Consider the following 14,728-nt stretch of genomic DNA (forward strand, 5'->3'; position numbering starts at 1 on the left):
GTTAGCACGGTCTGTTAAAGAATATCGAGTATGACACGGCAAAGAAGTCTGGGTTATTTAATTTTACATATATTTGAAGTTTGATAATGGGTAGTCACTGGCATAAAATCAAAAATCTGTGACTATATGATTGTGTGAATGTATTTATTAGCGTGAGCGGTTGTGTGTGTTTGTGACCATGTTCTGTGAAAGAATATCGAGTATGACACAGCAAAAACGTTTGGGTTATTTCATTTTACATATATTTGCGGTTTGATAGGGTGAAGTTACTGGCGTGAAATCAACGATTGGTGACCATCCGATTGTGTGAATGCATTTATTAGCGTGAGCTGAAGTGTGAAAAGAGTGAAAATGGGGGAAAATTTATTGTTATATATGCATTTGTAGTGTAATAAGGGTGTAGACAAGTTGTAATATCAAAAAATGTTGACTAACAGATTGGTTAAATGTATTTATTTGCGTGTGCGGTTGTGTGAGTGTGTGTGCTGTGAACATGGTTTGTGATGGAATATCATGTGCATACTCAACAACACGGCAAAGAAGTCTTGGTTTTTTTAGTTGTGTATGTATTCGCGATTTAACAGTGTATTATCAAAAATCCTGGTGACTAACCGACTGTGTGAATGTATTTATTTGCGTATACGGTTAAGTGTGTTTGACTCGTTATGTGATGGAATATCGAGTACCCACAGGCAATTTGATTAACTAGGACTGTGAATCCCGTAAATTATACTCTGTATGAATGTATTTATTAGCGGGAATGCCGGCCTCCTACTAAAGTTTAGCGTGTGGGTGAGGTTTCTACAATAAATCGAGAACTCTTGAGCCCCGCCTAACATAGATTAGGTTATCGTTTTAATATTACGTGAATTTTAGTCCACACCCACTGGCCATAATCCTTATAGAGAGGCGTTACTATACATTTTTTTTAGGACATCCGGGAAGTAACCCTGAGCAATTTCAGTTGCAATACTTTTTACAAAATTGTTGTTCATTCCATAATAATCTGTTGCATTAGAGGTTTTAGAGGTTTGGTTAAGATCTTTCAGCAGTTTTTTTGGCACCTCAATGATTTTTTTTGGGCACCTGTCCCACCTAAAGCAAAAAAAATTTAAAAAAAACAGGGTCATCTTTCGCCCTGGACAAGGCGGAAAACTATCCAAACCAAATGAAAAAAGGGCAAAATAACAAATAATAATAATAAAAAATAGGGCCTTCTTTCGCCTTGAACAAGGCGGAAAACTATCTAACCCCAAAGAAAAGGACACCTTTTCAAAGGATTGAAAATAAAACAAAAAAACAAAGATGACACCTGGTCCAACAGGACACCTTTGATTTTCATTCATGATTTTCCAACATTCTTTTGACTAGTTTTCAGCCTAAATATACTATACTATACTTTAATTAACTCTATTAAATTTGAATTTTGTACCTGCTGAAAATAGTTAACTGTATACCATTGTTCGTAGCGTAAGTTATTGTTATTATATAATAAATATTTCCTAAATAAATAGAACATAAAAAAATTGCTTTGCTACAGAGATATTTTACTGCTTTCTTGTATACATATTCAATTAGCCCATTCTGACGATTAAAGATTTGCAGGATTTTTTTTTAAATTTTATTAACACCACTGACCAAAATAAACCCCTAATCAAATGGAAAATGTTCAAATAAAATATTTTAGACTTTTTAAATTTTTCCAAGGTAAACGTAGTCATGAACAAAAATCAATATTCATTGAATCATTGAACGAGTTTTTTGTTTTTTAAAGAATGATTTTAAATCTGGACCGATGATCAGGAGATAAGTTTATCAATTTTTCAACGTGTGTTTACAAAGATTTGATGTTGTTTTGCTAGCAAAGGAAGCCTGGTTTCAAAACCAAAACATACCTAGTCGGGATTAACTTTTTCCCTTGTTCATTCGTGAAAGTTGATAGAATTAATTTTGTTAAATAATTAAGGTTTTTTTTATTAAGAACCCTAGTGGTATGTCCTTTAGTTTGCTTAAATATTAAAAATTATAAACTTTGTTTGATTTTTTTAAATTACTTACCGATATAGTTAGCGACAAGGACTGGCCCACTTGCTGCGGGTCTTCCCAGTGGAACTGGACCGTCGTGTTTCCCGTATGGAGGTACTTCCCGGTCACGTACTGCAGAAGGGAGTGCTTCGCCTCAGGAGCCAGGGACGGCTGTGTCATCGCGGCCAAAGTCACCAGGCCTGCGACACTCACCGATACGACAAGCATGCCTCCTGTAAAAACCCGTCTGGATAACATTGTTTAACAAAAAAGTCAAATTTAAAAATGGATTTTTTAACATAATGGCCATTTTTGTCCTGATTTTTTCCAGATCTTTCTTTAAAGGTTGTGGTTTGTTACGAAGCAAAGTTTTCCATTTACAAGTAAGTTTTTTATTTTTACGGCCTGAACTCTTTTTCTATTTATGTCTCAGTTGACCTATTTTTTCTAATTCATTTTAAATTTGATAAGTATATTATTGTTTTGTCTTAAGTTTTGCAACAATAAACAGGTTACTTTTATGAAAGGGTATGACAACAAATCTTGTAGGCTTATTTTAATTAATTTAATTTTTAAGCTAATAAAGCGTTAATTTTACAAGAATCATCGAATCAAAATATAAAGAAACATAAACGTGCCATATGCATCAATTAGACCGAAAAAAACTTGGAGTATATCCATGTAATGTGCTGGAAAGTATAACACGATGTTGAACATAAGGCAAAAGGGGTTGATTAAAGCTTTTACAAGAGATATAACCGGGCTTGTGGTAATCCAGGGGACGGTATTAGCGGGAAAACAACGGCTTCTGCCTGGAGTAGATTTAATGGGGCCTGTTTTTATATTATATATCGCCCTTAATGGCCGGCTAATCCACCGTTAATCCGGCATATTGCCCTCTCCCGATTAAAATAAGTCTTAATCTAAATTGAAAATTTTCCAGAAATTACTGAATGTCCAGGCGTCTTGGTGGTGGCTGTTTTTGACGACGGCGCTCCACAATTCGGCCTTCAGGGAGTTCAGGTCTTCCTTGGACACGGGCAGAGCTTGTCGGGCGGTGCTCCAGGTCGGAAAGTCCTTCCCGAGGAGGAATCTCGCCCTGGAGTCTTCGAGCCAGTAGACGTCTTCGAGGGACGTGACATCTTCCTGGACCAGCCTGGAGCAAAAAGAAAAAAAAAGTTTGAAACTGAACCGATTGTCGGTTTAATTTCCAGCTTTTTACTTTGAATTTTTATGACCTCTCTGTTATAGCTTATACAACATATCTTGGCACTGAGAAAGGTCAAATTTAACCAAAAGCTTGATATTTGAAAAGTATCTAACTGGGTAACCACAACATAAAATTATCTATTCAATAAAATTGAAGTCATTTCATGTAAAATCATAATTTTTTAAAACCCTACTGCATTAATATAGAAGAAATCCAAACAAACCATTATCCATATTCCAATATCAGTATAAAACACGTATTTATTTACTGTCGGATCATGTCAAACAAAAATAAAATTATTTTCATAAATAAACGCCTACAACTATTATTGTTGAATAACTTATGGTGATGGTTTTATAATATTGGTACATATTTACTGTGATATACAATACTATGGTACGACTTAGGATATACTTGGTTAGTATTTGTAATGGTGGTAATTTATACTGTACGTTTTAGATTATATTATTGAATGTAATTTATTACTGACAGAAATGATGACCCATCCCCGAGGAATTAGAAGTACCTGGAGTGTAAGATATTAACGAGAACGGAGTGGGTTCAACCCGGTTATTAGCGTGAAAGGAAGGGGTTGTTTAACCCCGCCCCGAGGAATATTGAGTAAACTGGGGTGAGTGTGTGACATCTGGAGAATAAAAGTAGGTTATTAGCGAGAATGGAGTGAGTTCAAATCCTCCCCAAGAATATCATGTACTTTGAGGGCGTGAATATGACCAGACTTCTAGTTGGCATCGGTTTTTGTGTTTATGTTAATATATTGGAATGAATATAATTTACTAGCGTGAAAGGAAAGGTTTGTTTAACCACGACCCGAGGAACATCAAGTACTCTGGAGGAGTGAATTTGACCAGAGTTCTATGTTCGTATCGGATGTTGCGTTTATGTTAATTTATTGGAATGAATGTAATTTATTAGCGTGAAATGAAAGGGTTGTTCAACCCTGCCCCGAGGAATATTGAGTAATCTGGGGTGAATGTGTGACATCTGGAGAGTAAAAGTAAGTTATTAGCGAGAATGGGGTGAGTTCAAATCCTCCCAAGGAATAGCATATACTTTGAGGGAGTGAGTATGACCAGAATTCCATGTTCGTACAGAATGTGTTTATGTCAATTAACTGGAATAAATCTAATTTATTAGCGTGAAAGGAAAGGTTTTTTTTTAACACCGCCCCGAAGAATATCGTGTACTCTTGGGGAGAGAATATGACCAGACTTCTATGTTTGTATAGGATGTTGGGTTTTTGTTAATTTATTGGAATGAATGTAATTTATTAGCGTGAAAGGAAGGGTTTGTTCAACCTCGCTCCGAGGTACAACGTGCACTCTGAAGAATTGAATGTGACCAGACTTCTATGTTCGTATCGGATGTTGTGTTTATGTTAATTTATTGGAATGAGTGTAATATATTAGCGCGAAAGAAAAGGTTTGTTTAACCCCGCCCCGAGGAATATCGAGTATTATGGAGAAGTGAATTTGACCAAACTTCTATGTTTGTATCGGATTTTGTGTTTATCTTAATTAATTGGAATGAATCTTATTTATTAGCGTGAAAGGATGGGCTTGTTCAACCTCGCTCCGAGGTACAACGTGTACTCTAGAGAATTGAATGTGACCAGACTTCTATGTTCGCATCGGATGTCAAAAAAGTCAGTGTCACGAGCGGGATTCGAACCCACGATCTTCGGCTAGATACGCCGCTGCTCTACCAACTGAGCTATCGTGACCTTTGAAAAATGGCAAAAAGGGGGGAAAATTCGAAAGGTTGGGTTGAGATGGAAAGTTAGTGCCCGACTGGATCGAAATTAATTAAGGTTTTTAGTTGAGATAAAAAAGTCAATGACACGAGCGGGATTCGAACCCACGATCTTCGGCTAGATACGCCGCTGCTCTACCACTTGAGCTATCGTGACTTCGATCCAGTCGGGCACTAACTTCCAATTTCAGCCCAACCTTTCGAATTTTCCCTCCTTTTTGCCATTTTTCAAAGGTCAAGATAGCTCAGGTGGTAGAGCAGCGGCGTATCTAGCCGAAGATCGTGGGTTCGAATCCCGCTCGTGACACTGACTTTTTTATCTTAACTAAAAACCTCAATTAATTGAAATTTATTACAAACTTAACAAAATAATTTATAATTATAAACTATAAAACTAAAATAATCGAAACAACTCTTCCATTGTTGATTTTCTATAAAAATAGTGAGGTTGTCAAATGTGTACATAACAGATTTCAGACTTTAGATAACTGTATATCTCTTTCTTTGACAGTACTGCAGAGATAGTACTTAATGTGAGTAGGAACCATCTTTTTTAAAAAGGATTGAACTCCACTCTCACCCTTTCATTTATAATTTCTGGTACTGCAAAGATGTGTATGAAATGGTTTATGTTCTTTATTTAAGATTGCAAAGATTATTGTTTGTCTATTATGGGAGACATGGAACTAAAAAAACTTCTTATGTAGTATATAATACATTTATGTTTTGTAGTCTAATTGACCAAATTACTTATTTCATTTAATTATTCGTTTTATGTAAGGTCTTGGTTGTGATGAAAAAGTTAGTGTCACGAGCGGGATTCGAACCCACAACCTTCGGCTCAATATGCTGCTGGTCTAACCACTTGAGTCGAAGTCACGAGAGCTCAGAGGCATTTTATGTAAGGTTTTAACTTAGTTAAATTAATAAAGCTCATTAAGGTTTTATCCTTGACATCATCACTTCCGAAGAATCAATGTTTCTTTGGAATTGTGACAATTATCTTGAATCGTTCGAAAACCCGTTTTGGTATGTGAAACACCACGACATTAACAGGCAAACGTAAAGCAAAGTAAACGTTTGAACCATCGGTAAACATTGGCCGCAAATTGCAAAACGACATCGACAAAACTAAACCGACAGACGACAACGTACACATCATTACAGGCCTAAACAAACGACGTACAAAACGGAAAGGAACTGGAAAACATGGAAATAGCTTCATCTCTGAACGATTAAACATCATCTGTACACTGTTTAGGACTATTATCAAATATCATATTGTAAATAAATTAACAAAACTGACATAAAATATTTATGAGTTTGTATTCAATGAAAGAGATTAATAATACGAAGGAGGAAAGATGGCCGGAAGATTTTGATTGGTTTCAAACTAGATGAAAACAGTTTATTCAAGAGTATACATTTAAATTGTTAGGAAGGTGTGGTGATTAGTGACCGTTAGTCGAGGATTATTAGGAAATCGTGAGAATTTTTATTGTTTGTAAATTAATGTATACATGTTTTCTTTTTCTTTTTTTTAATTAGAAAGATTAACTTTATTTTAATTTTTTTTCTTTTTCTTCTTTAAACCATTTTTTTTCTGAGGAGATCCACGTAGTTACCATAATGTATTTGTTAAATTTAAACAATGTTTGTAAATCCCAGGCACTGAAGATGATCTCAATAAAGATCGAAACGTTGGTACGATAACGAAAATGTTTTTCTGAAACCTACCTCACCCCAGACCGCATCTCACGATTTCCGAATAATCATTGTTAGGAAAGTTTTTTTTTGTATTTCAATGTGCTGTAAAAAACGCGGGGAAAAACCTCTCGGATAAAAAAAAAACATTTTTTCTCTCTCTTCTCTTCTTGGGTCGACCACATGAATACGTGGTTTTAGATTTCTGTCTTCTGATCTCTCCTAAATTAATATTTTATATCTCAGCTGAGTGTGATTTGTGAGTAAAATCTTTATCATAAATTTTTATTGTTTGTAAATTAATGTATATATGTTTTCTTATTTTTTTTAATTAGAAAGATTAACTTTATTTTTTATTTTTCTTCTTTAAATCCTTTTTTTTCTGAGAAGATCCACGTAGTTACCATAATGTATTTGTTAAATTCAAACAATGTTTGTAAATCCCAGGCCCTGAAGATGATCTCAATAAAGATCGAAACGTTGTCACGATAAAGAAAATGTTTTTCTGAAACCTACGTCACATCATTTCTCAACCACATCTCACGATTTCCGAATAATCATTATTAAGAAGGTTTTTTGTATTTCAATGTGCTGTAAAAAGTAAAATAATTTAGACTATTTCCACTAGTTATTGTAAACTTTAACGCCAATGAGAGCAAAAGTATGTCATATCTCAAAACGAAGGAACTCGGGTTTAAATTTCTTTTCATCCCGCAGGTATTTTTCCTCGTGTTTCCAGCGCCATTTCGAATTAAAAGGCGGCCCTAAGCTGCTTTTGTCCTTTGAAGCTTTAAACACGATTCAGCGAAAAGGCCGACTTTTAGTCTAGTGCTGGGAATGGACTAAACGTCGTTTAATCCCCGGCCATGGTTTTCATTCATGAAAAACAACGAAGACAATAAATCCCAGTTTAATAAAATACATCCTAATAGACGACACTGCTGATTCTTGCGTTCACATAATACAATATTTATCTTCCCAAATTTATTTTTTTAAATATTGCAATCGCAATTAACTAAATATATTGCCTAAGTATTTTTGGGAGAGAAAAACGTAAAAGTAAGCTATCATAAGTATTTCATGCATTTAAATACTGTGACAGTAGAGGGTAAATCACCGGATTTATATGCCCTCCACTTTTTTTCCCCAAGCGCTAGATTGATTCATCTGGGATTCATGAGGTGTGTTGAGGTGAGGGACATCAAACGCAATTTATATCGACTTTCCGTCTAGGAAGGCACGGTACAACGAGAAAAAAATAGGGTTGAACATTTTTTGAATTATTCATGGGTACTAGGGCGCTTAGAAATTACCTGTGGTGATGATGGTGAAGGCCGAGGTCGTACAGCCACTGTCTCAGAATGAGCCTCTGCTGCAGCAGCCTGGCCGCCCTCTGCAGCCTCTCCTCGTCATGGGGATGTAGCTCTGGGAGGTCTTCGACGGTCGCGCAGCTCACCAGGCTCGAAATCCCTGAACAAAAATTATCTCAATTACCCATTTGTATACTGGAAATTGGCGGAAAAGACATTACAATCAACTTATCACTACGTAATGAAGCTGTAAATTATTTTCAGATTCCTACTTACAGGGGCATATGGACTTATACGAAAAATATTGAAATTTCTCCCTCATGCCCTTTTCTCACTCTCTCTCTCTCTCTCTCTCTCTCTCTCTCTCTCTCTCTCTCTCTCTTTCTCTCATCTGTCTGTCTGACTGCCTGTCTCTCTCTCTCTCCATCTCTCTCTCTCTCTCTCTCTCTCTCTCTCTCTCTCTCTATCTATCTATCTATCTATCTATCTACCTTTCTCTATCTCTCTTGTTTTGTCTCAAACATGACAAAACGCATGCGCGCACACACACATACACACAGAAACTAATTCATTCACTCTCCTTCCATAGTATAAATTAATAACCGTCATTAAACCAATGGTAAAGTTCGTCAAATTGTTGTTCTAAACAGTGTTGAAGTAAAACCATCAGTAAATCTTTCGTCGACCTCTTGTTTTGTTAGTACGATTTGTCATTTTTGACGTTGGTTAACCCTCCATTCATAAACTCAAAGAGATCGTGATAAAAGTCGAAAATGGAATTTAAGCTAGATATGAAAATTAGAGTAGAAAAATAGATGTAGAATACAAAAATGGAAAAATATATATATAAAAACTAACATAACCCCGATGTAAGTAAGTACACGAATGATAAATGGCGCAAGGCGGCACAACTTTGATGTTGTTTGCAGTTATAGCCTGTTCGGCTATTGATTCTGAACTTAACACTCAGCAGTTTGAAACAGCAGTTAGAACCCGAAATCAACTAACTTTGATTAACTGGAATGAACCTGCCTCAATGCACATCGTTTGCGTTCCACATAGGACAAATTCATAGAAACGGAAGTAATCGCCTCACCCTATTTATAACCCTTACTTAGTAACGCTTATTCCACCCGACGGCGCCGCGAATTCTTTGAAAAGAATCAATTTCACTTTTTATCTTAAATATAGGACAAATTATAAATAAACCTTTTTTTTTCATTTTCATTCAACGTGTTATCAGTAATTGTAATACTGAAATTATAAAACGTTTTAAATCTTTGTGTTCGTTCAATTTTAGATGATGGATAGACATTGACGATGGTCTTTTTATTTCACGGGACGGGAGCCCCGATGATCGATGCTCATCATTACCTACAGTCCCATGTTGTCAAACCTTTTTTTTATCACGTCGAAAATGATGAGCGGATCCTTTTTCACCACGACATTGCGAAGTGTCTGTTATTATTTTATTGAATACAGTAAAAACTACTCCATGAGATTTAACACAATTGGATGAAATAAAAAACGGAAATTGGATTGCACAATTTGTCATAGATTATTGTCAATTTCGCGCTGAAATTATTTATTTTGGATGGACCTTATTACCACTACCTCAAATGGGCTAAGTATGCTTCCCTACGGAACATCCGCCCTAATATAATGTGAGAATTCAGTTCCCTGGCGTACTCGGATAATATTTCAGTATGAAATGGTATCGGGTGTCCCAAAATTAATGCAATATTTGACTTTTTGCTGTAAATTGTTGGCAACTCTGAAAAAAGAACAATTTGACAGCTGAGAGTTTAGGGTTTGTAAAAATGGAGCGTTATACGATACAACAACGTGTTTTCATTATTGAACAATATTTCAACTAAATAAGTTTTTCTATACCTGGGTTTTCACCAACACTCTCACGCACTGCTTCTATATTGATATTTGAACGGCTTGTTTTTGGACGACCGGTTTAGCGTCTCCAACTGATCCAGTCTCCCTGAATTTTTCAATAATCTTTTCACAGTTGACGAGGTTAAAACACTACTTGGACCATATTTTGTATACAATTTTCGAACTGCGGGCGCCAAACTTTCATTATTTTTGAAATATTGCTCCGGCCTGGTTTCAAAAATGGCGGCAAATTTAAATCTTGCGTTAATTTTGGGACACCCTATGCGTATGAGGGAGGATGGTCTTCCGTTCTAAATCAAGAAAGGCACCCAAGCAATGCTGTTTTTGTTCGAGAAAAAACGCAATGTCAGCAACCCGATGGAATTGCTGAGTTGTCGAGTGAAATGTGCCGAATCCAGACTGATGATCTGGAATAATATTACAATAGAATTTTCTATTATTGGCAATAATGGTATGGTAGAAAAGGAAACTAGGAAGCGGGGTTTGCACTCCCCAGGCTCTGCAGCCTTCTGGCTTATTGTACCTTCCTGGTTACTAAGTTCAGTCAATAGACTCAATCCTTCTTCTTAGAAGAATCAGGTCATTGACTGTTGCTGCTGCAATTTGATTCCCTAAGTTTTTTTCCATACGTTAGGTTAAATCACCATTGAGCTGTTGCTTTGCATTCGAAGACGATATGAGTGGCTGTTTCCTCCTCCTCATTACATAATCTGCAAATGGGATCATCGCTGTATATACCCATGTAGTGTAGATGTTTTCTCAGATGCCAGTGACCGGTTAGTAGCCCTACCCTCCTCTGAGTTTGGCCCTCTCCAATTGCAGCAGTGTTTGTGCCAGTCTCGGTGAGGGTTGTTTCATCATAAGTTTGCACATGTTGCACCGCTAGATTTTATTCACTTCTCCTTTTGTTTTGCTTGGATCCATTCTGCGATGTAGGATTCTATATTCGTTTTTGTTATCCCAAGAATAGGTTCGGGGCCTATGTATGGTCTTGCAGATCCTCTTCTGGCCAGTGTGTCTGCTTTTTCGTGCAATTCCACTGTGCCCTCGCACCCAAGATATCATCAGGTTGTGGTGTTTTCCCAGGTTTTGGAGATTTTGGATGCATTCACTGACTAATTTTGATGTGATTCTTTTACATGCTAATGCTTTACTAACTGCTTGGCTGTCTGATCTTATGAGGATTTTTGTCAGTGTAACCTCTTTTAAGATTTTCCAGGGCACAAGCATTGATGGCATGTATTTCCGCTTGAAAGACCGAAGTGTACTTCCCTAATGAGTTTGATTGCTCATGTTTTTGGCTTAGAGAAAATGCCCGATCCGGTTCCTTCGTTTGTTTTGGAATCATCTGTGTACCATATCATTGTATCTGATGCTCTCCTGTGTTCTTCCTCTCCTTTATAGTCCATTGAGACTTTATAGGAAGTTGTGAAGATTGTTTCCGGGATCATGTAATCAGCCCCCATTTCTAATAATGGGAGTCTGATTTTGTTGATTACGGTTGTATGCCCGAAATGTTTAGTTCCTTTCGAATTTAATTGTTTCTGGAGCCTAAGTGAGCTTTTCCTAGACTCTCCTTGCATGAGTATTTCCAGTGGAGGTAGGTTTAGCAAAGTTTCTAATGCGTTTGTAGAGGTTGTTCTCATTGCCCCTGTGATACATAGGTTTGCTACTAGGTATGCTGCCTAATGTTTGGGTAGCTACTTTTTGTTGAGCTTTGTTCCACCAGATTGGCAATAATCGTCGTTTGCCTATTTTGGCAAGGATAGAAAGGAGACAAATGGGTCGATAGGAACTGGGAAGATTAGACGGTTTATTTTGCGTTAAGGACCATTTTAATGGATCCGGGTGGAAAATATGTGGTCCTGAATACAGCGTCGCGTAGGTACGTTAAGTAAAGTAATCTTGTTTGGGGCAAATTTTGTAATATTTGTGTTGTACTTAGATCGTAACCTGGAGCTTTTCGAGACATTCAAGTCGTGTTTAATTTCATGTCGATGGTCATGGTCAAATATGGCGTGGAGTGAATATGGTGGAAAACTGAAAACAATTCATTTATGTCGGAATTGGATTTGGCCCAAGCGTTATTACTGCGGATAGGGGGCGTGTGGTCCTTATATCGTGGAGCGTTGAAATTAACTTTTATTTTCAATTTAATCAATTGAACTAAATTTAATTGATGTAGTTGAATTATTTGTATACAACTTAAATAATGCTCCATAAATGTATCAAAATTATTAACAATTCAATTAATTAAGGTTTTAAATTGAGATAAAAAAAGTCAGTGTCATGAGCGGGATTGGAACCCACGCCTTTCGGCTTGATACGCCGCTACTCTTTACTAATTTTTATTCAGTCACATTTGAATTCTGAAGTAATAAACTGTTGTTTTCATCTTTGTTTTCTTAATTTAAATCAATTAATTAGGGTTTTTGGTTGAGATAAAAAAGCCAGTGTCACGAGCGGGATTCGAACCTACGATCTTCGGCTAAATACGCCGCTGCTCTACCACTTGAGCTATCGTGACTTCGATCCCCTCGGGCACTAACTTCCCATCTCAACCACTCCTTTTGAATTTTCCCTCCTTTTTGTTTTCTGTGTCGTGTAATTCCTTTTTGTTTGTCGTGTAATTCGTGGGTTCCAATCCCTCTCGTGACAATGACTTTTTTATCTCAACTAAAAACCTTAATTAATTGAAAGATATTAATTGGCCAAGCGGACCACGAAAACTAGTGAATTATTAAAAATGATTTTTTTTATACAACATACTGTTTTATCCTATGTAAAAAGTTAAGTCAAATTTTCAATGTACGTCGTAATTTTTAATGTTTCCTCTGCGGATCCGTATATTCAGTGTTTAATGGGGACGCCCCAGCACTTGGCAAAGACCCGGGCCAAGGTCTTAACTTTCGAGTAATTTATCGACGTTTCAATTTTTCACATCACCGGCCAGTTTTCCCCACGTCGTGGAACGTAGGGAGATTAATTTATTTTCTGAGCCTATTGTACGACGACGTCGAGGTTTACGAGTAATAACGGCTCTGATTGGAACTTTTTTTGGTCCCATTTCGGAAGGATCGGGTTGTAAAGTCGGCCGGTGGTTTTACTGGCACGTGAGGTCTCGCCTTTCCCATTTTACGAATAAAAGAGTTTTTTCTCGAAGGAAATTTCATATATTTTATTTATTACAAAACGTGACCTTGTTTCTAAAACTTCCCGAGCAAAATTGCCCAAAAACAACAATCAAAGCAAACCTTAAAAATCTCAGTTATTGTCTAGTTTAGAAATCGTTGCCAAAACTAAAACACTCGCATTTATCCAATTGTCTATTATACACAAAAGTATTAAGTTAATGGATCAAGCGGTTAAGGATAGACTTTTGGATTCGAGCCTAATGAACATCTCGAAAGGCTTTTGGATTCGGTGTGGGTTTTCTCCCTCTAACTTTCACCCACTCCACTCGACCACAACATTTTTAACATCCAAGTCATGTGCTTGAATAATTCATTTCTTCTCGCAGTGAGATTTCACTGCATCACCTCTAGCATAAATTTCAAAGCTAAATGTTTCTTCTAGATCAATATCATTATTTTTTTCTAACTGCGAAAATCTTTTGAGCAGTGCTAATGCAGAACGTTATTTTCAAAACACTAAATATTATAAATATGATAAATTTATGTGCATTTTGCGAAGTATTGAATATTGAAAAAGAGCCAAGAGGAAAAATTAATCATATTTTTCAAGGGTGGAAAGAAAGAGAGAAAGAGTCAGAGACAGTGACACTACTGACTCATAAATAAGAACAATAATATGTATTCTTTTATCATTTTCATGGAATTATTAGCCTATTCATAAACTAATAGTAAAATTTAAAATCTTTTGCTCCAAACTTTTTTTTTTATATTGTCTCTGTGAAAGATATTTTTACGATTGGGGTGAGACTCTGTGTATACTAAACCCGCAAGGATTGCGAGTATTGCGGAAGTGTTGGTCCGTCGTGCCGTGAGATAGGCAAAGTTACCCTAATCAATTAAACAGTCTCCTGATAAGTGATACGTTTTTTATATTAAAACAAATTAAAAAACTTACAATTAAGTATAATTACTAAATCAGGGCAGACGATTTAGTAATGAATTACTGGATAAAGTTGTATTATTTTTCTCAGTTTACCTTTAATTCTGGCATTGACTAGAAAAATTTCCAGCCTATTTAAATAATTTTCTTCTTCACTGTTCTTTTTCATCCCTACACAAAGCATTGTCTTCTGAATATAAATAAAAAAGGTCAGAGATTAGATGCGCTTCTAAGGATGCCAGAGTCAAATCGGAGTTCATAAATGCTTTATACCCTGATGATGTTTTTCATTATTTTTAATTTTATTAGGTTTAGTGGTCCGCTTCACCAATTAATATCTTTCAATTAATTAAGGTTTTTAGTTGAGATAAAAAAGTCATTGTCACGAGAGGGATTGGAACCCACGACCTTCGGCTTGATATGCCTCTTTACTAATTTTTATTCAGTCACATTTGAATTTTGAAGTAATAAACTGTTTAGTTTTCATCTTTGTTTTCTTAATTTAAATCAATTAATTAGGGGTTTTAGTTGAGATAAAAAAGCCGTGACAGTGACTTTTTTCTCAACTAAAAACCTTAATTAATTGAAATTATTTTTAATGTTAATTCATCATTAAATCATAACAAAAGTTTTTTTCAGTGAGGTCACAACAGAAACGACAACTCTTTAAATCCCGGAACACACTTACCCGATGCTACGCCATGCGACGCTACCCGACGCCTTG

General features: G+C 36.2%; 1 protein-coding gene and 1 long non-coding RNA gene across 4 annotated transcripts in view; one reads left to right on the top strand and one right to left on the bottom strand.

The window, feature by feature from the left end:
* LOC106665478 (apoptosis-resistant E3 ubiquitin protein ligase 1) overlaps positions 1-14,728 on the bottom strand; it is a 68,700-nt gene that overhangs the window by 29,183 nt on the left and 24,789 nt on the right. For both annotated transcript variants that reach the window (XM_014391923.2, XM_014391924.2), the window contains exons 2-4: positions 8,026-8,182; positions 2,976-3,181; positions 2,059-2,258 (exon numbers count right to left, since the gene is read on the bottom strand). In XM_014391923.2, coding sequence (XP_014247409.1) covers positions 2,059-2,258; positions 2,976-3,181; positions 8,026-8,182 — 563 coding nt within the window. The remainder of the gene's footprint in view (positions 1-2,058; positions 2,259-2,975; positions 3,182-8,025; positions 8,183-14,728) is intronic.
* LOC106665482 lies at positions 1,866-3,412 on the top strand. 2 transcript variants are annotated; one of them, XR_001340307.2, is made up of 4 exons: positions 1,871-1,991; positions 2,067-2,260; positions 2,357-2,408; positions 2,969-3,412. It is a non-coding gene; the product is annotated as an uncharacterized LOC106665482 (long non-coding RNA). The 2 variants fall into 2 exon arrangements; XR_002910620.1 differs by having other exon boundaries at positions 1,866-1,991; positions 2,067-2,408.

Source organism: Cimex lectularius, unplaced genomic scaffold, assembly GCF_000648675.2.
Source record: "Cimex lectularius strain Harlan isolate CLEC.00 unplaced genomic scaffold, Clec_2.1 scaffold296, whole genome shotgun sequence".
NCBI classification, from domain to species: domain Eukaryota; kingdom Metazoa; phylum Arthropoda; class Insecta; order Hemiptera; family Cimicidae; genus Cimex; species Cimex lectularius.